General features: G+C 39.5%; 1 protein-coding gene across 4 annotated transcripts in view; it reads left to right on the forward strand.

Moving 5' to 3' along the window:
* Positions 1-20,874, forward strand: part of tmem132e (transmembrane protein 132E) — a 411,199-nt gene that overhangs the window by 387,344 nt on the left and 2,981 nt on the right. For all 4 annotated transcript variants that reach the window (XM_044370477.1, XM_044370476.1, XM_044370478.1 and 1 more), the window contains one exon: positions 16,684-16,878. In XM_044370477.1, coding sequence (XP_044226412.1) covers positions 16,684-16,878 — 195 coding nt within the window. The remainder of the gene's footprint in view (positions 1-16,683; positions 16,879-20,874) is intronic.

Here is a 20,874-nt window from a genome sequence, read left to right on the forward strand (position 1 = left end):
TTTGGCCAAATCCTACATAAAAATATCATTTTTTTGTAGGAATTTTCGTCGCGAATCCATTGATACAGGTTTGAAAGTGGTGGGACTTATAGTTTAGACGCCAGATGCCCCAGTTTGGCACAAAGTCCATGCCCAGAATTTGCCTCCCCATTGGTTTGCATTGTAAGGTGTAATGTCGCACTCCAACTTTCAGGGCTTACTAAATCTAAACCGTTCGAGTTATTACAAAGTTTTTAATAACTTTTGCTCAACACAGTGTGATAAGTCATGTATTCAAGTTTGAAGCCGATACCATTAACGCCCTAGGAGGAGATAGCGTTTATTCAAGGTCCAAAATTGGCAAAAAATCGTACTTTGAAATGGACATTGCGGATTTCCTGTTGGATTTAGGTCAGGGGTGTCAGCGTATGATTTGTAGGTCTTGATGAGACGAATAATTGAGTTTTGGTTCGATCTCTCTACGACGTTCCTACGGGCCGTGGTGGCCGTTTTAGATACATAGGTGGCGCTAGAGAGCACATTTTGGCACTTTGGGGTTTAATTTTTACATTTTATCAAATTTTTCACCATTCCTGATGTGCGTGCCAAATTTGGTGAGTTTTTGAGCATGTTTAGGGGGTCAAATTTAGAGTTAAAGTGGCGTAACAAGAAAGAATAATAATAATAATTAAAGCTGCAAGCAGCGTTGGACGGGCCTTCGCGCCCTTGCGCACATCGGGCCGCGGCGCAGTCAGCTAAGCTTCTGGGAACCAAGAAAACGTTTGGAGATGATCAGTGTGAGAGTATTTTGACACACAATGCTAACCAGTGTCTCTCTGTGAGCCCACCCCTCTGTTCACAGACAATTATATATATGAGGGATATTTCTTACAAGTGTGGTGTGCTTTTATTTTGAAAGTTTGATTGACATGTGTACTGTCAGGTGTGTAGAGACAATAAGTAACTGCAGCTGGACACAGAAAAATACTCATATATTTGAATGGAGGGTGTGAGCGAACCCACACCTTTTTGAACATTTACTGCTTCCACATAATTTTAGATACAAACTTCATTTGAACTTTAAATGAGCCACGAGACTTTGACCTACAAATCTTGAATTTACATGTGTTTTCTATCTTTTATTGTTTTTGAGATATTAGAGTGTGAGTTTTAAAGTCTTTTCTTGCTCCTCCTGTGATTTTATAATGAGTGTGTATTGCGGAATGTTTCACAGCACTGAGGGAGTGACATCACCAGGAGCAGTTGGAGAGGAGGATATTAGAGAACGCTTCTTGTGAAATATCCTCATAAATCCCATGACTTTGGCCAAATCCTACATAAAAATCACATTTTTTTGTAGAAATTTTCGTCGCGAATCCATTGATACAGGTTTGAAAGTGGTCGGACTTATAGTTTAGACGCCAGATGCCCCAGTTTGGCACAAAGTCCATGCCCAGAGATTGCCTCCCCATTGGTTTACATTGTAAGGTGTAATGTCGCACTCCAACTTTCAGGGCTTACTAAATCTAAACCGTTCGAGTTATTACAAAGTTTTTAATAACTTTTGCTCAACACAGTGTGATAAGTCATGTATTCAAGTTTGAAGCCGATACCATTAACGCCCTCGGAGGAGATAGCGTTTGTTCGGGGGCCAAAATTGGGGCAAAGTCTTATTTTGAAAAGCTGATTGCAGACTTCCTGTTGGATTTAGGTCAGGGGTGTCAGCGTATGATTTGTAGGTCTTGATGAGACGAATAATTGAGTTTTGGTTTGATCTCTCTACGACATTCCTACGGGCCGTGGCTGCCATTTTAGATACATAGGTGGCGCTAGAGAGCACATTTTGGCACTTCGGGGGTTAATTTTTACATTTTATCAAATTTTTCACCAGACCTGATGTGCGTGCCAAATTTGGTGAGTTTTTGAGCATGTTTAGGGGGTCAAATTAAGGATTGAAGTGGCGTATTAATAAAGAATAATAAAGAAACAAACGCACGAAAAACAATAGGGTCTTCGCCCTTTGGGCTCAGGCCCTAATTAAAGCTGCAAGCAGCGTTGAACGGGCCTTCGCGCCCTTGCGCACGTCGGGCCGCGGCGCAGTCAGTTGAGCTTGTGGGAACCAAGAAAACGTTTGGAGATGATCAGTGTGAGAGTCTTTTGACACACAATACTAACTACTTTCTCTCCGTGAGCGCACGCCTCTGTTTATCACAGATAATTATGGCTTATGAAATTAAAATATTGTTAACCTTAATCAATAATTCAGGCACCAACTGTAGCATGTATGAGGAACACAGTTGATTATTTGCCATAATTATCAATTATCTAAGATAATTAACTAATTATAATAATTAATAGAATTATTAATATGAACTAACAAGCACGGAGCACCACCCGGAAACCAGGACCAATAACCGAACAAGGTAATCTCATAAATGGGATTTCACCTAGAATGCTAATATCTGCGAGATATCAACATTCAAGGGTGAACAAAGAAGGGTTGAATTCAAGCTCTGACTCCTTTAATCAGCCACTTCTCACAATATGTTACACACAATAATGACAAAAGAACTTCTCTTTAAAGATATAACATTGTTTATTAAACTTAGCAAAATTAACAAAGTTAACAAATACTTCATTCAATAAACAGCTATTCTAAAATCTAATTCTACCAAACAAAACACAAACAGCTTTGCACAGAGTTGGACACTTGCAGGGGAATGCGTGTATGTATGTATGTGTATGTATGTACGTGTGTGTGTGTGTGTGTGTGTGTGTGTGTGTGTGTGTGTGTGTTAGTAGCAAGAGAGGAAGGAGGGAAAGCGATCGTGAGAGGGAGAGAAGCGGCTCTTTTTCCACAGAGAGCGCACGTACGGACGGCAGTCTGTAACGCACGTTGTCTGGTTTCTGATCGACAAATCAATTTACTTTCTCACTCACGGTGGCACAAAAGTAGCAGGTGTCCCGACCGGGAAAAACACAAAATAGTCTAGCGCGGTGAACACAACTAACAGGAAGCAAACTTAAAATACTCCTCACAGTAAAGCAGAGAAAAATGGACTCGGCGGTCCGTCAACTCACACAACAAGAACAATAGCAATAAAGCTAAAAAGGCTAAATGCTAAACAACAGCAACTGATGTTGAAAAGAACACACAACTAACACTGCCTATGCCCAGACTTATGCCTCTTACTTGGTCGCTTCAGAAAGTGCGCAGGTTGTGTGTGTGTGTAGTCCGTCTTAATGTCCATCTTTGTTCTTGGCTCGGAGGCAGACAGTGCCGTTCTCGCACGTCGGCGAAAACACGGCAGCTGGCTCTGAGTGGAATGGCGGAGAGAACAGCAGAGACAACTCGGCGAAGACGCGCAGGGCAGAGCCGGTCCACGTTATCCCGAAGTAACTTCATTTCTTCTTTCTCGGGGGAATTTGAGGACGCTGGTTGCAGCAGCGGTCTCTCTCGGATCCAGGAATGTGTTCGGGTGAACACGGGCAAAGTCTCGTCTCGTCCGACGAGGGGAGTCTTCGATGAGGGGAAAACATGTTCGTGGGGTAGTTAAGCTAACTCACAGGGGAACAGGAGTTACCCCTAGCTCAGTGACATGGGAAAGACGTGTAGTTTGGGCGTGCTCGCTTATAAAGGGGTGGTGATGTCATGGCTGTGTCCTCGAGACGCTCCGCTGTACAGGAGCGTCTCCGCCAATGAGGGACCAATGTGGACTGCTCCCTGCTGAGGTGTGAAAATCGCAAAGCATCCTTGGAAATGGAGTTTGCTCCACCCTCTGTCACAGGCAGTAGATGTTTACTTTACCCATCCCCCCCCTCCCATTCTCTCTCTCTCCCTCACAGTTGGAAGGAAAGATTTCAAAGTGATCTTCTTGTGGAAAATCCTCATCAATCCCATAACTTTGGCCAAATCCTACATAAAAATATCATTTTTTTGTAGGAATTTTCGTCGCGAATCCATTGATACAGGTTTGAAAGTGGTGGGACCCATAGTTTAGACGCCAGATGCCCCAGTTTGGCACAAAGTCCATGCCCAGAATTTGCCTCCCCATTGGTTTACATTGTAAGGTGTAATGTCGCACTCCAACTTTCAGGGCTTACTAAATCTAAACCGTTCGAGTTATTACAAAGTTTTTAATAACTTTTGCTCAACACAGTGTGATAAGTCATGTATTAAAGTTTGAAGCCGATACCATTAACGCCCTAGGAGGAGATAGCGTTTATTCAAAGTCCAAAATTGGCAAAAAAGCATACTTTGAAATTGACATAGCAGATTTCCTGTTGGATTTAGGTCAGGGGTGTCAGCGTATGATTTGTAGGTCTTGATGAGACGAATAATTGGGTTTTGGTTCGATCTCTCTACGACATTCCTACGGGCCGTGGTGGCCGTTTTAGATACATAGGTGGCGCTAGAGAGCACATTTTGGCACTTTGGGGTTTAATTTTTACATTTTATCAAATTTTTCACCATTCCTGATGTGCGTGCCAAATTTGGTGAGTTTTTGAGCATGTTTAGGGGGTCAAATTTAGAGTTAAAGTGGCGTAATAATAAAGAAAGAAACAAACACACGAAAAACAATAGGGTCTTCGCCCTTTGGGCTCAGGCCCTAATAAAGAAACAAACGCACGAAAAACAATAGGGTCTTCGCCCTTTGGGCTCAGGCCCTAATAATAAAGAAACAAACGCACGAAAAACAATAGGGTCTTCGCCCTTTGGGCTCAGGCCCTAATTACATATGGGTCATGAGTGGTCCAATTTTTACATTGGAGGGAAGATGTATCTTCTGCACCGCTGAATTGTCTAGAGAGTAATTTTACAGATCTCACTAGGATTTTGTGGGTAAAAGCGTTGTGATTGGTCCAACAAGCTTTTGAAAATAACAAAATTATTGTTTAATATTTTATAGCCTAGCACATTCAAATGTTGTAACGCTACAATATAAAGTGCATATAAATGCATCAGCCCAGACAGGTTTAGAAGTCTTTATAATGTAAAGAGAAAAGTTATGACTCCTGGGCAGTGATTTACCGATGCTTCTCTAGTCATTTATAGGGATAGAGAGAAGAAATTGTTGGTGAGAGTTTTTTTGATCAACATTTTGATCACAGTTTCAGTCTGTCTGGAGAAAGAAAAGTTGCCTGATGGATGCGTCTGGTGATGGCGAAATAGAGAGGAAAGATATAAGTCACCAATCCATCACTTTAAATGAGCAATGGATCATTTGTTATCTGTTGAAGGGTATGAATAATTATATATCAATTTATTACCAGATGTAACTGGCCACGTTGACTCATAGCGATTGAACAAAAATAAATAAGGTGTTCAGAAATTATTTTATCCCTCAAACAACTTTTAAATATTGCAGATTGAAGCCAGAATGGCATGTTAGAGCTGGTCTGGAGATGTTAGATTACTCAAAGCTAATGTAATTGGATTGCAATGAAAAATATGGGTCTTCCATCAGGTAGCCCTCAGGCAAATTACAGTACGTGATGTTGTCCCTCTCTTTTGGGGGATATCATTTAACCACTATTCAGAGGTCAGAAATAAGGACAGTTTATGTGTATTTACAGGTGGATGCCATTCCTTATTTATGCAGTCATTTGTCAAAGGTCCCAGCAGTTAAAGTTAAATGATCAGTGTGGTCACTGAGTCCAAACTGAAACTTTAGCTGCCTCCTGCACCTGCAGCTCAGTCCCTGTAGGTGTGAATGAATAAATGAACGGCACAACCTAAAAAATCTCCCAAAACCTCATGTTAAAACACCATGAAGGAAACAGAAATGAGAAAATGAGATCTCTGCAGACTCACTATCCATTCAACATGAATGATTGATGGCTTACAAAACTCAAATTACAAAGAAGTTAAAGGGATCCCCTGTTCGCAGTGAAATTGTTATGCTGATTTTCTGAAAATGAATGGTGTATACTGTTTCTCAACAATGGTCCTCTTACTGAAATTTTCAGTCGGTCAGAGGATTTGAATTAGTCTTTGAGTCTTAGGAGACTGATTCAAATTGTTCACCCACTCATGAATATGAATAAAGAAAAGGAGCAGCTTTTGTCCATTTAGTCCAATATTCCAGACAGTCATTTAATTTCTTTCTTTTTGGAAGGATGGTTGGTAATTACTGCATGAATTAAGTCTCTCAGTGTTAATTCTGACAGGTCTGTCTGTAAAGTGAAGACAGAGAAGAGGAAATAGGTAAAGTTTTGAGGTTAAATTATAAAGATATCAGATCTTGATTGTTGTGTAGAGGGTATGTTTATTTATATTCTGTGATTAAGGGCAAAGTGATGACTTTCTAAGAATTCACCAGACCTAGTTGGAGTTAGGGGTTTAATCCAGAGGATTACTGAACAATAGCTGCTTCTCAGAGTGAAAAGCCAGACTTGGACTGAATTCACCGTTAGTCCTCTGATCAGAGATTATTTAATTAATATGTGCAAACATGGACCATTCTTCTGAACAGAAAACAGAATATACATAGAATGAGTTTAATCTACAGAATCTTTCATCACACCGAAAATGATGGTCCAATATTTACTATATACTGTATAAACCGTGTAGTGTGTGTCTCAATAATGTGGTCCCTATTTAAAGTCCAACTCACACATTTAATCATACCTTTTTGCAGTCAAAAATAATGCCAACGTGTTTTTAAATGTATTTTTAATAGTTTTGTATTATTAGAATTATTAATTATAATTATTAATTATTGGAAAAGTATCATAAATGCTCCTTTTTGTCTCAGCTGGCCGGAGGGATGTGTAGGTATCTGTGTTTGATTGCCGTTAACTGGCCTGCTACCTGTGTTACATTGTACAGAACAGAGACAAAGCAAACAAACTGCTGTAGCTACAAGTCATGGACAGACAGAGTGTCTTTAACAGGGATTTTGAAGGCAATGATAGAACCAGCATCTAACAGGTTCACACTGACATTTTCAGTTATGTTTACAAATTGTTTAATGAGCTGCAGCTGAGCAGCTAATTAGCTATCTAGCCTGCGGTGAATTTTTGTTCGGTGGCTCGTTCAACAAGCTAAGGTCCAGGACAAGATGTGTGTTCATGTTTGTAAGTCAGATAAGAAGGAAACTCTAGCAGGAAAGCTAATGTGGGTTGTTTAGATTCTGTGGTTCTTGTGTTGTGTAGCAGGATGCAATCAGGCTCAGTGTGACCATCTGCTGTCTATGATAGAGCGCCACGTTATCTCTTTATTTAGACTCCATCTACATAAGCAGATAGCGGAATGGTATTCAGATGAAATAATGTAAAACTAGGGGGCACCATCATGAATTCTCCCTTTTGGATTCAGATTTTTCTTCTCAAAGGAGAACACAGGACACATTATTCACAGAGCAGATATGTATGTATGCTGCAGTAGATGGATTTCAGTTGGACTTTAAATGTTAACTTCACATGATTATTTAAATGGATTTCATGGAAAAATAGTGTCCAAAAACAGTAGCTTGAGGTTTGTTAAGTAAATATGCAGCACAATTTCCACCCACAACACACCTAAATTATATACTACAGTCAGACTCTTTAAATATAAACATTGTTTTTAAATAGACAGACTTCTATAATCCAACCTCCAAACCCTGCATGTATTGAAATATGTACAAGCCTTTAGCTAAAAATATATACATGAGTATATCATTTTATGTAAATGTGAACAACGTCCCATGTCACAACCTCTATCCCAAAATGACAAACACAGTAGAGCAGTGTCTTATGATGGTGGACAGTTGTCACGTGTCATTCACCCTCTTTCTGTCTCTTTATACTTTGATGTGTCTAATAAAATCAAATGTCCCTCAATAAAGTAATAGTTTTATTTTAGTGATCCTATCAGGGACACCAGGCAGACTGCTCTGTTGCTTTCAAGGGAACCCTTGCCTCCTTGCAAGGGGTGCGGAGGTTTATTTTGCAGCTGTTGCACCCACATACTTTGCGGTGTGTGGGAAGCTGTGTAATTGCCTGTAAGTTTACAGGATGGTAAAAGTTGAAAGCAGGGGTCATGTTTTCATTTCTCACTGCGTTTCAAGAAGTATTTCATCTGTATTTCATCAGTTCATCCTCTTGGAAGAGAAGAAATTTGTCTTTTGTGGAAACAAGTACAAAGAGGCAGGATACATCTCGGTGCTCGTCGGTGTCAATTACACCGATGGAAAGTATAATGAAAAATGCCCATCATTGTAAGATGAAGGCTTGAGCATGTAGAAATCAAAGTGTAACCAGACTAAATTGATCTGTCACTTTTGTCCAAAAAAATAATGGGTTCAATTTGATAAAGCTCGACTTCTGAATAATAAATTGTATTTTATTGGTAGGTTGTTTTTTTTATTGATGTCATATACAGGTGCTGTCTGATGTTGTTAACTGCAGCATCAGTCAACAACATGTTACAGGTTCATTCTACATACAGTACTTATGCTACTCACTGTATTAAATCCAACAACACAAGGCTATACATCAACCAGAATGAAGCCTTCACAGTTAACTATTGTAGATTTTCAACCTGTGAATCAATTATGTCCATGAAATTTACTATATCTTAACAAGTTAATAGTATTTACTGATCTAAATTTACTATTTGTCTTCATTTTTACTTCCAAAATGTAGGAAAATATCTATTTTTCCAGGATGCACAAGAAACACCTTTGACTTTATGTGTCACAAGATGAATGCTATGATATATTTTTCTGCTGTTTTCTTATTTACACACCAAGAGAATATCCTGCTGAATGTAGTTGTGCGTATATTTCTCAAAAACAAAGATAAAATACACTGTGCATCTTCACACAATGACAGTCCCAAGTGGCAACAAGAAAAAAACTTTTTGAATTTTAAAAAATGTGGAGTACTTTCAATATGCAGGGTTCATATAATGTCACATTCTGTTTGATAAGATTTCCCACCAGTCTATCTATCAGGCACAAGACATTATTTTTGGGCGGACAGTGTGAATCTACAGTGTCTCAATTAGTGGGAATGACATACTCTCACTGCTGCTCAACATCGTGATTTAGATGTACTTTTACTTATAATCTTGGAGAGTGTGACTTAACTTTCAATCAGCAAGAGCTTCTTTTAGTTTAATAAGGCTTAATAAAAAAATAAAAAAGTCTAGCTGAAGGTTTGCACTATGACGATCCTTGCCTTTGCACACTAGGGTGTAGCTTTCAGTGCAAAGAAGGTATTAATGATCCCTTCTCAGGGTGTTTTCTTTGTGTTCACTCCAAAGTGATATGTGGTATTTTCTATAGATGTGCGAGCATGTTTTGTAGTCTGAAAGGTGTTATTTTCAGCTGTGTTTCTGCTACAATACACTATACAACGTGTCTATGAAATATACAGCTTGCATAAATAATTCTTCCACTGATTTTCTGTTGCATCGAACACCAAAGTGTGATTTATTGCGAGCAAGGTTTGAGAAGGGAGGTGTAGAGTTTAGTAGGGAGGAGATAATGTAGTGTGATGCAAGTAATACGCACTAGCATTAGTGAGTGCTCATCCAAGTTTAGTGAAGAAACTCAGAAACTGATCAGTGTCTGCTGCTTGGACTCATCATTGATCTTCTGTTTGCCTTAAGTGTCAGTGAAATTGCGACGCTTTTTCCTGTGAAAGCCACACACACAACACCACACACAGCCGTAAACTCAACAGTGACAGATAGACGAGCTCCTAGCTGAAGAACATGTAAAGTGTAACTACTTTTCTGCCTCACTTCACTTCCCCTGCCTGCAGTGCAGATGACAAATTCATCTGGGAGCTTGGCTAGAAGGAGCTACACAACTACAGTTGACCTCTCCTTGCTGGCAGAGAAAAATGCAGATGACAGACATGGAACACATTCATCATTCATTACTTTGTGTAGCTATTAATCAGTATTCATCCCAGACTGTTACATTTGGACAAAATATCTCTGTTTACTTCCAGGCAGGAGGTGCTGGATTTTCATATGTTAATCATTAGCAAGCATCAGGAGTGGAGAAAGAATTTTGCAAGTACAGCGGTTCAAAAATATTTTCTCCCACCAGTGTTGCAGGATGGCCCTGTACAATTAGGATTTTAAATATACCCAGCCACAAGATTCAAATTGTTACAGAAATAGTTCCCTTTTTTAGGAAATACTGCTCATGCTTATGCTTTCTTGCTTAGGTTTTAGGTGAGAAGATTTTAATAACAGGGGCAGTAAAGTAGTGGTGATATTGAGAGAGGTCTATGTATCAATGCAAAAAAAGCATTGGTGAGTTGGCAGTGTTTGTAGGTGATGTAGAGGAAATTATTCAAAAAACCTCTCTTCTTCAGGTTACAAATGTTATTATGAATAACTACGGGAGAAAAAAATATACAAAAGGTTGCTCCAAATGTTGTTGAATCTATCAGGACACATGTAGAGAGCAGAGAGGATCTCTATCTCTGGCCTTGTTTCCTACTGTACTATATACTTAGTTATAGTTGAGTGACAATGTGAAAATAAAGAGAAAAAGTTTAAAGCAAAGGGAATCTGAGAAGTAAATCCTCCACAGTGGGAAGCCAGTGAAGGATCATGTTGTTACGCTACTGCAAATTCTGGGAATTAGGGAAGATTATGTGATACTCCTGTGTCTTCCAGCTTATTGCTGGCAGGTGAAGAGAATCAATGTGGCTCTTAGACAACAGTGATAAGGACTGCTGTGTGTAGGACTGGGTATTTGAAATTGGGAAAACAATAAATGAATAATAACTGAAAAGTAAAATCCCTGACATTTCATACCTTAAAACATGCAAAATATGTGATTCATGGAAAGTTATTTTATCTAAAAATGTCAAGAATAAGTTAGCACCAAGCTAAAAATCATTGTTTCACCTCTTCAAGTTGAAAGTTTCATATCTGACCAAACCTTGAGTCCACTTCTACGTCACTATAACAAGGAGAGAACTCCAACCAGTAGTCAGCATTGGCAAGATTTTAAACTGGTTCTAAGGGAAGAGTCATAAAGCACAATTATGATGCAATATGTTATAAATATGCTGCCAGGAGAAGGTGATGTCCCTTTATAACAGACTGTGCTTTAATACTAACAAGAGAACCATAGCTCTGACAATAAGACTGACACATACAGTACACATAAATCACATTATCACAAGCACAAGTATTCTCGGCGAGCACAGCTGCAAGTGTTAGGAAACTTTATGTCTTCAGTAGGGTGAGAGTGACTGGCCAGAGTGTGTCAATCTTTATATCCAAGAAAAACCTATTTTTAATGTTCTTGTTTTTTTCTTTACTTTTATCTTGCTGTTTTAAGTTTTCAGTTTTAATGACTGTGTTGTTTTATGAGTTATACTTGGACTGAAAACAAGCTATTATGGTTGCTGTTTGTGTGGATTGCAAACTTGTTTACTCACAGTTAAAGGATGATATCCACCGCCTGGAGTCAGAGCTTTGAAAAAAGGATAAGCTGATTGTCTCCGTAGCTGCTGCCCAGGCAGAGCATATTTCATATATGCAGTCTTCCACTCTTGCTGTCCCAGCTGGCCGATCACCCACCTCCCTGATGACCCCGATGGTCTTTGATACTGCAGCCACCCTCCTTTGGCTGGCCCCGATGCACACTGGCACTGCACTGGTCTGCCTAGAGGGTCTACCAGCTGAAAAGAGTGGGCTGGAGGCAGGGGCAGTGGGCACCAACACTGCTGCATTGGACCTGGAGATGGTCACGCCACCAGATGATCCAGGGGTTGACACCAGAACCAGGCCCAAGGCCCCAGTTTATCGCACCACACCAAATCGAGCCAATCCATGGACCCAGCCATCCTGGACGGAGGTGGTACACTGCAGCCGCTTCTCCACAACCTCCCTTAATTCTCTGTAACTGCTACACAATCCTGCTGGATGCAGCTCTGGTCCATCCCAGCATGCCCCTGCAGTCCCTACTCTGCTCGACTCGGACCCCTCTCTGGCTGTGGCACCTCCCGTCACCAATGCCTCTTCTCCACCCGTGGCTGGCATTGATCGGCCATATAGCCTCTTTCTCCCGCCGTAGGATGCAAGGCAATGTTCCACTTTTTCTCATGTTGGAGTCACTCTAGAAAAACTCATCAAATTTCAAGTTGAAAGAAGATAATTATGGGAGTTTTCTCCCTAAATTGTTACTGTAAACATAGTGGCGGGTCATTTTTGACCCTTAAGAAAACACAAGAGTTAATATTTGCTCTCAAAGTATTTTCCCCCCAACACTCAAGCCTCTTTTTACATTTTGGCAAATGTGGGTGGTTAGCTATGAGCCATTCTACCCATAAATATCACTGGGTACCATTCTTGTACCAAAATGTGTGCGTGGCGGGCTCCATTATGTTTCTATAATTGTAATTGTTAAAAAATCAACAAGGTTGTGTTAAGGTAGATTTGGGGTAAAGAATCTATAAACAAGTATAACATGCATAAAAGAGGTTTATGTGATTTTTGAAGGTTTATGTTTGCCAACGCAGGCAACAAAAATAGCAGAAAACGGGGGAGTTGTAAGCGTTGATACCAAACTTGCACTGCAGCACCGGATTTGTAGGGACGACGTGATTTTTCTTCAATAACCCTGACCTTGGATACTTGACAGCTCAGGAAAATGCCTTTACAATATGATATGTTTCCAGCACAGATCATAACCCCAAACAAGATTAGTTTCTGTGATTAAATTTCTTCAGTTTATACAATCAATGTGCAATTTGGTGTATCTTTGAATTGTGTTTTGACATTTGTACATAGGCGGCAATATTGATTTTAATAGTGTTAAAAGTGGTGTATAACAAAAATAATTTAAAAAATTAAAAAAAAAAAAATAGTGTCACTTTAATTGGCTTGTGAAAATATCATCCACAGCTGAATGGAACATAAAACAACAGAAAATCAATTGCAAGCAAACAGTTTTCACTGGCAGAGTCGTACTCAGTCTGACCTCAGTGAGATTTATGTTTGGGTGTTTTCATACAGACTTGTTGTTGCTCAGGACATCCTTCACCTCTCTTCACTATTCATAAAATGACTTATGATCTTCACCTCTATTAGCTTCCATCTGAACCTCTACCTAGAAATAAAAAAGTTCCACAATCAAACTAAATGCAACAAAAAGAATTTTGTTGGAGCAAAAAAAAGCTCCCGTCGTGAGAACAATCCATCATACAACTGAGTTTATCCTCATGAAAACTTTAGAAGTTTATTTATGCACGTATATACTGTAATGCCTTCGGGTTTTTCATGCATACTTGTGTGTGTGGTTACATGTGCACATGTTTGTGTGGAGCCCAGTGAAGCATAACTCTCCTTTCTGGCACATTAATCCATCACATCCAAACAATATGCATACTGAAGTGGAACCAGACTGCAGAATTTTGTAGCTGTATAAAAGTTTCTTTTGTTCCTCCTATTTTAGCCCTTAAGAATTTACCAGTATATAGGTTTAGTTTCCATGCCTTTATAAAATTTTCAACAATACTCTTGTAACTTTATAAAGCCGTACTCCGACATTGATACAGCATACACACAGCGATACAGCATGTTGTGCAGAGATCTATAAAGCAAAATATCAAGGGCAGGGAAGTCGAGGTGCTGTAGGGCTATCAGTATGTCTGTGTAAGTGCAGGAGCACAAACACACATACACAAACAGACCCAATGACCTCTGATCTTAAGACATGAGGATCTCAAGGAGACATGAGCAGGACTACAAACCTGTGCCTTCCTCCACCAACCACGGGAGGTAAACAAACAGTTGGAATTAACAACTTCCTCTCAGATACAAACATAGTACACCCACTGGAGCCTTCTCCCTCTCCCCACAGACAACCTGGATCAACTAATCCCCACTCGCTCCGTTCTCTTAAGTCTTAAATTTGAGAGAAGCCACATTCCTTTGAGTCGCTCCCCCTCCTCCACTCACAACAAGTGTCTGAAATGTTGCTCAGAAATGCCATTAAAAATGTGTAAAAATATGCATCTGGACTTATCTAACCAATGTTCACTTTCACTGTGTTTTAAAACTATTAATTAGATTGATGTTGTGGAAATTCAAACTCTGCTTATTTGTTAATTATAAGTCACAGATGTTATTGCATTTGATTTATTTGAAATTAACCAGTGTATGTGTATCATTTAGCATTTAGCTGGTTTGATTGCTAGGATAATGCTTTCTTAATGGATTTAATTACAGATTAGGAAATTGAGGTTTATTGATTTTATTCTTTATTTTATTTGGTTAATCAATATTACAGCTTCTAAATGTTTTCTCACTGGTTCTCATGATGTGTCAACATCAATGACAGAATGAGTTAGTATTCAATTTGCAAGCGCAAATTTAAATATCCTATAGGAATAAAACTATTACCCTTTTATTTGAAAGTCAGTCAGATTAATTAGTAATCAGTGTGATCCCTCAAAAGATCCTCTTTCTCCCAAAACACGCCTCCTAGACTATAAATATAAAAACTCTGTCTCGGGTGGCTCTTCTGCCTTTTTGGCTTGCTGACCACTGTCTATTTTCTCTCGGCCTCTTCAGCCATGATAGCCGTCTATGCATTTTGAGTGTTGTCCTTTTTACTCTGACTGAGAGCCGAAAGCTGCAGAAAGGAGAAGAAGACTGAAAGATGCCGAAGCCACGAGCCAAGCCACGCCAGTTTCAATTTGAATGATCAATTAAATTTATAATCTCCTATTTTTTTAATCGTGCAGTTAAACTTTTTAAAGACATTTGCAAGGACTTTTCTGATTAGTTTAGAGCTCCATGTATCCAACTGTGCAGCCTGCCACTGAGTGAACCGAGACTGTCACACAATGCGGCCTCGGCTAGTCTGAGACTAGATTCACTCTCCTGACGAAGTGCTGAACCACTGAAACTGCAGCGCCTCTCATCTGGCTGTCACTCTGGCAACCTGAGGACCACCGACTCTGCTTCGCTTTGCTCGGTTGCTTTCCGGGGGGAGTTTGCCTCATCATCAGCCCTTCATCACCACGGAAACAGCAGGAAAACCATCTGCCATGCTTGTATCACAGAGTTGATGCAAGAGCTATTCAAAATTTAAAATTTTATTGACTGTCGTTAGAGTCTTGGCCCCCTCATTGCGTTTTTGATTTGTTTTTGATAACAGTCATTCATTAAATCATTCACTCTGTCAGCAGTAACTTGTTCATTTAGTTTACCCATTCATTTATACATCCATACATTCATTCACTTTAGTTATATGTTGTATGTATAAATGCTTAGTGTTTCCTGTTCATCCCTATTACTTGATAGTCAAATAAATATCTTGATTTATAGCCAAGTTGTTGTATTTGTGTGTTCCTTTAGAACAGAGATGGAAGTCACTGTATTCAGAGTTCATGACTTTCAGGTATAAGACTGATTTTTTAATTATTATTCCTCCTAATTAATTAATTAATCAATGGAGGTGGTGCCCCTATTAACTTTTCGAGTGCTTAATATAAATTTCCAAGTGTAGTGTTATTCCTACAATAGCATCCTCAGCCCAGCATGCAGCTTACACCATAAAGGAAATAATCCTAAAAATGTAAATCTGTTTATTTCTCTGCCATGGAGAGCAAGAGTACAAACTACAGGGCTGACACTGACAGTGATACTGGCAAGACACTGGCAGGCTGCTGCACTCTGTGTGTGTAGACTGTATACGTGCGTGTGTGTGTGTGTGTTTTATTAGAGAGGTTTATGAGAACAACAGAAGGCTTAAAAGCAGCAAAAAGAAAAAAAAACAGGATGACAAATGGTGTAGAAAATGTGCAGAGGACAAAGTAGTAATAGCAAGTGATTTCCTGTCGCAGCAAGGTTTCATGTACAGCAAAGAGAGATATTAAAGGCTTCAGGTGAAAAAACATAATATCATTTACAATTTTAATTTTATCATTCTTGCCAGCTTGAATCCAGATTTTCAAAATGTGAATATCACCTCTCGTTAAGTTACAAATCAGGCAAATTCGTGGCTGCTAAATAACGTTAGAAAAGCAGAACCTGTGTGTCAGTGATGTAGGCGGTTTGTTGTTTCAAGGTTTCAGTTGATAATGATTGGAGGTGCTTGTCAGAGCACAAGATCCTTCACTGCTCTAGCATAGCACACTTTATTTGACACCAGCTACAGTTAGAAAACATTTGAGATGAAGGTGGAAAATATTTCCCCGTCCGACTGTAAGGACAGGGCCACCGCCTCGCTGAATGGCTCTTTAATTTGTTCGAGTCCCTCATGACCTCTGATTGCAGTTGCAAAGTGAAATGATGATCTTTTAAAAGTGCTCAAAGTACTGGGTGCAGAGGCCTGTGAGAAGCCTGAAATTACCTGATGAGGCAAGACTGGCTTTAAATGTTTTGGTATTTCATGTGATGACACTTGGTCACAAGTGTTTCTGCTAACTGTCACTTTGAAAGTGTGTGGTGGCTGCTTCGGATTGTACCTTGTTGTCTGGTTGCTGATGGATTCTGTCTTGAGTGAGTTTTTCTGTTTTTTTTTTTCACTATGATAGACAGAGAGGCATTGACACATGGATTTAAAGCACACACACTGGAACAAACTACTGCACAAACCACTTTAATCCAAAGTTGGCTTGTCATGGGCATTATAAGCTTCAGAAAGACAATAAAGCTCTTGTCTATTCTCGACTTATACGATGTCCCTCTGTCATGTGGAGAAACAATAAAAGAGCATCTTTTCTCTTCAGGTGGAGTCTCCGCTGGCTGTGGATGCAGTATTAGGAGAGTCAACATTCTCGGTCACAGACGACAAGGTTTCCATCACAGAGCTGCGTGTTCACGCCGTTTCAGGCCTGACCCTATCACTGCAGCCCAGCCCTGGCAACAGCCACACCATGGTGGCCAAGGCAACCGGCCTCCAGACACTCACCACTCCAAAACAGGTAGAGCATGAATTATGACTCTGTGCACAAAAGAGAAATGACCAGCTCTTAATGCAATCTATGTTTTTTTCACTTTTTTTCACTAGCTGCTTCATATAATCGTTGTTAACTGATATGTATTAGAAAACTGATACACATGTCAGAGATACTGCATGGATACATTTATACACAAACAGAAACCTGAACCAAATTCTGTGTGAAATGTTTGTCAAAAGCTGATCTCTGTTGCTGTACTCCTGAGTCTCCAGTGTGTGTGGGTGTGTGTACTTGTGTTACAGTGATCATGTTGTCGGTACGAAAACAAGGTTAGTGTTGGTGTTCAGGGGATTAATACAAGTCAATGAAATGTCCTCCTAAGACCCAACAAGTTTGTGTGTGTGTGTGTAGCTAACTAGCTAGCTACTTTCTCCAACTACATGACTTCGAGCTATTCGCTTCCCCAAAAACTTCCCACACTGCAAGTTAAAGTCAGACTCCTCTGTGTCCAAAACCCACCCCTGAAATCTTTACATTGCATTTTATTCTGAAAAATGCACAACAGTCATTAAAATATACCAGGCACACCACAAACCGTGCTACATATTTATGAAGGCTACATGTGCACTGACAGTAAAGTTACCAGCAGTGTACCTGAGGTAAATAACAAGCATTAGCAGCTAAAACTACTTCCAAATCACTTCACCAAGTTGAAGTCATCAGCTGTTTTGTTTACAAGGATAGGCAGCCATGTATTGTTGAAAATATCACATTTATATGGATGACAGTGACGCCGGAACCGGGGTAAACAATTCCCAATCTGCCCTATTTCACTAAAAAATTCACCCAAATTGGGGACTAGCTAAAAAAGTTACCCAGTGTATCATTGCACATGTTTACTATTGTTGGTGAAGCAGAATGCATACTTTTCTGGACTTTAAGTGAAAATTCTTAAAATTGTTTATGTAGTTACTAAAAACCAACACCCTTTTATTCATGAGCATGTAAATGTTTTCAATCCTTTAAAATCTTAGCTGGATCAATATGAAATTGCAACTGAATCAAATCAGCTTTGATATGCAGTGTTTGAATAAATGTATCTAGATGTGTATCAAATCATCTGAGAAATACAGATACACCCCTCTACTTAAGGTCTAAATGTAATACCATTGACCTCCATATGCATTTAAATATGGTTGTGGAGCGATCAGCAATCACTATATGCAGCAGTGAAGTACTATCATAGCTTAAAAAACTCCTTATGCCTAACTTACACTCAGCACTTAGTGTGTTTCCTTATTTCTGTCTCCAGAGTTGTAACATGAAGTTTATTTGCAAATCCCTTCAGTGGCTTTATATCAACAAGCAGGCACTGGTTTCACTTCTGAGTAATAAAATTATTTCCGAGCTAAATCTTTTAAGCCCCAGGCAGCATTGTTAGCAAGGACACCAGATAAAGGCAGCTGCAGCGAACTAATAAGTATTCTTGGTGCTGTTTTATTACAACCTCCATATTAGCCAAGCTTAGCAAAACACTTCTGATACGTCCAAATACATTTCCCAAAATGGATTTTATTGCTCAAGTGAGAAGCGAGATGACATGTGGGTGAAAAAAAAGGAGAAAGTGGGCATTTACATCTGCCAATGTCTCTTCACACAAGAGTAAAGATCTCTGCAATTCTCTGCAAAAAAATTAGTTGGCATCCCTGCTTCACCTAGAGACAAGTGTGTGTATATGTGTGTCTGGGCTTTTTTTATGCTTTGCCCTTTCATTGGCCTGCAAGTTGCTAAAAATGCAACAACAACCACATCAAGCATCAATGAGAGAGAAGCGAGCATTAAATTCCAATTTTTCTTGCTTTCTGCTTCTTGGCCACCTTGAAATTTAATTATTGTAATGTATTGTCCTAAGTGCTCTCCAAGGCCGGGCCATAAAAGGCAATAAAAGGCACAGGAGAACTGGAGCCATTTGATTCTGTTTCACAGGAAAACTTTCTAAATGTCCTCTATTGCTCTAGAAATGATTGAAAAGCATAAAGTATGGATGGAGAGAGTTGGACAATCAAGGTCTCTGCATTATTCTCTTTTCCACTTGACAAAGTTCAAGCCTTCAGTACTTGAAGGTTCATCATAAACCATTTCTGTTCCTATGACTTACTGGTAGTGCTTAAATGAGCAACTCAATAAGGTGTTTATGAAGCTGAAGTATTATTATATCTGAAGTTGATGCAAATGTCTCAGAATAGTATTTCCAGGGGTGTGTTTTTCTGTGTATGCATATTTTATTATCCAAGCTGTTTATGTTCAATTTATGTCTTCATATATTCCCTGTTGCCATAAAACACAAATCAGAGAAAGTGAGGGAATCAAAGATAGGAAACTTCATCCTAATGCGCATTACTGTATGGAAATACAGATTACATTAATTGTGGCAATGGTGTGCCGATGGTTTGATATGCAAAATGCATAAAATAATATTGACACATGCAGAAATCTCTCTGGGTCTCATCAGGTCTTTGATGCCACTGTAGTCCTTTTCAATGACAAACCCTCTCTTTTTAGCGATTCTTTTCCAAACACTAAACAAAATCAGTGCCTCTGCTGTACATGCATAACTTTCCTCCACTGAACCACCGTAGAAAAGCTTGTGACAGTTGTTTTGTCAGTGTCAAAACACCCACACATTACCTTTTTCCCCCCTATAGCAGCCTTTCCATAGCAGAGTCAGCTCATAAAAACAGATATGCCACATTCAATGTATTATTTAAATCATCCATATCAAAGGCAATCTTGATTCTGTCATGTTGAGATGATAGAGGTTTTGCTCCTATTGGAATACCATCGCAATATACTGTATGCATGTTGTAGTCTTGTCCCAAACTGGACTGAGAGTATTTTTGACCTGAAAAGAAAGGGTGTGTATCCGTTCTTTACGAAATAAGAGGAGTCTAAAACTGGCAGAAACAAAAAATTCTGTTCTTTGTCAGATAATATAATGGTAGAGTTGTTGATGTTTAAGCAAGCTGTGAACAAAGGACTGTCAAATGCAGCCTTGATGACATGGACACCAGTGTTGGTTTACTCTGCTGCAGATGAATGTTGTCAGGTAACCACCATGCAGGAATTGAGGCATTTTATCCGGTTTCTCTATAGGGGAGTATAAACAGTAAAAAGTGATAGAAAATACAAAATGAGAAGACCACACACGACAAACATGAAGAGACGGACTACACCCCATCATTCGAAGCACATGCTGCTACTGAATGTGCCTTGTCTGCCTGTGCTGCAGAGCTGTGTTGTAGCCTTCAGGACAACGCAGTCATCACAGACATAAAACACTAGATGAAATGTTATGTCAAAATTCATGGGATAATAGTCCACCATCTTACCTGGTTATTGTTTACAATCACCACCTATGGGCAGCAACTATGGTTGTTGGCTGTGCAGCACCTAAAAAACAATACTGGTGTATCGGTAGAAACATATAATTCTTGTATTTTTCTACCTAAGGATAACATAAGCCTCTTTCACCATAGGTTCCAATTACAGCGAGCTTAAAACTTGACCCAGGTAAGGTGGCTGCTATATGGTTCTATCACAGAATGGCAGGTCATTATGACATGTCACATCTAGTGTTTTATATCTATGGCAGTCATTCCTGCCACCCCTTCCTCCTCTGTGCTCGAAAGTGGTTTGCTGGTGTGCACATCAGAGGGAGGCCGTCTGTGTGCATGTCAAGGCTTGTACTGAGCACAGGGTACTGCGGATGTTACCAAACACTCTGGAGATTTAGGGGTTGGAGCAAGTCCAGAACTTCAAAGGCTCAGTTGGGAACAGATATTCAAATCACAGTCAATGCCATGAAAGAATGGGATCTAAACCATTAAAATATCCGTTGGAGACACATAAACAAGGGGCAGCTTTTTGACTCTGTTTTTTACTTTGATATTAAGGCTGTATGTTGTTAACTTCCAGAGATGATCAAACGTACTGTATATGTGCAAAAGTCTCAAGTCTTAT

Source organism: Thunnus albacares, chromosome 13, assembly GCF_914725855.1.
Source record: "Thunnus albacares chromosome 13, fThuAlb1.1, whole genome shotgun sequence".
In the NCBI taxonomy this organism is placed as follows: Eukaryota; Metazoa; Chordata; class Actinopteri; order Scombriformes; family Scombridae; genus Thunnus; species Thunnus albacares.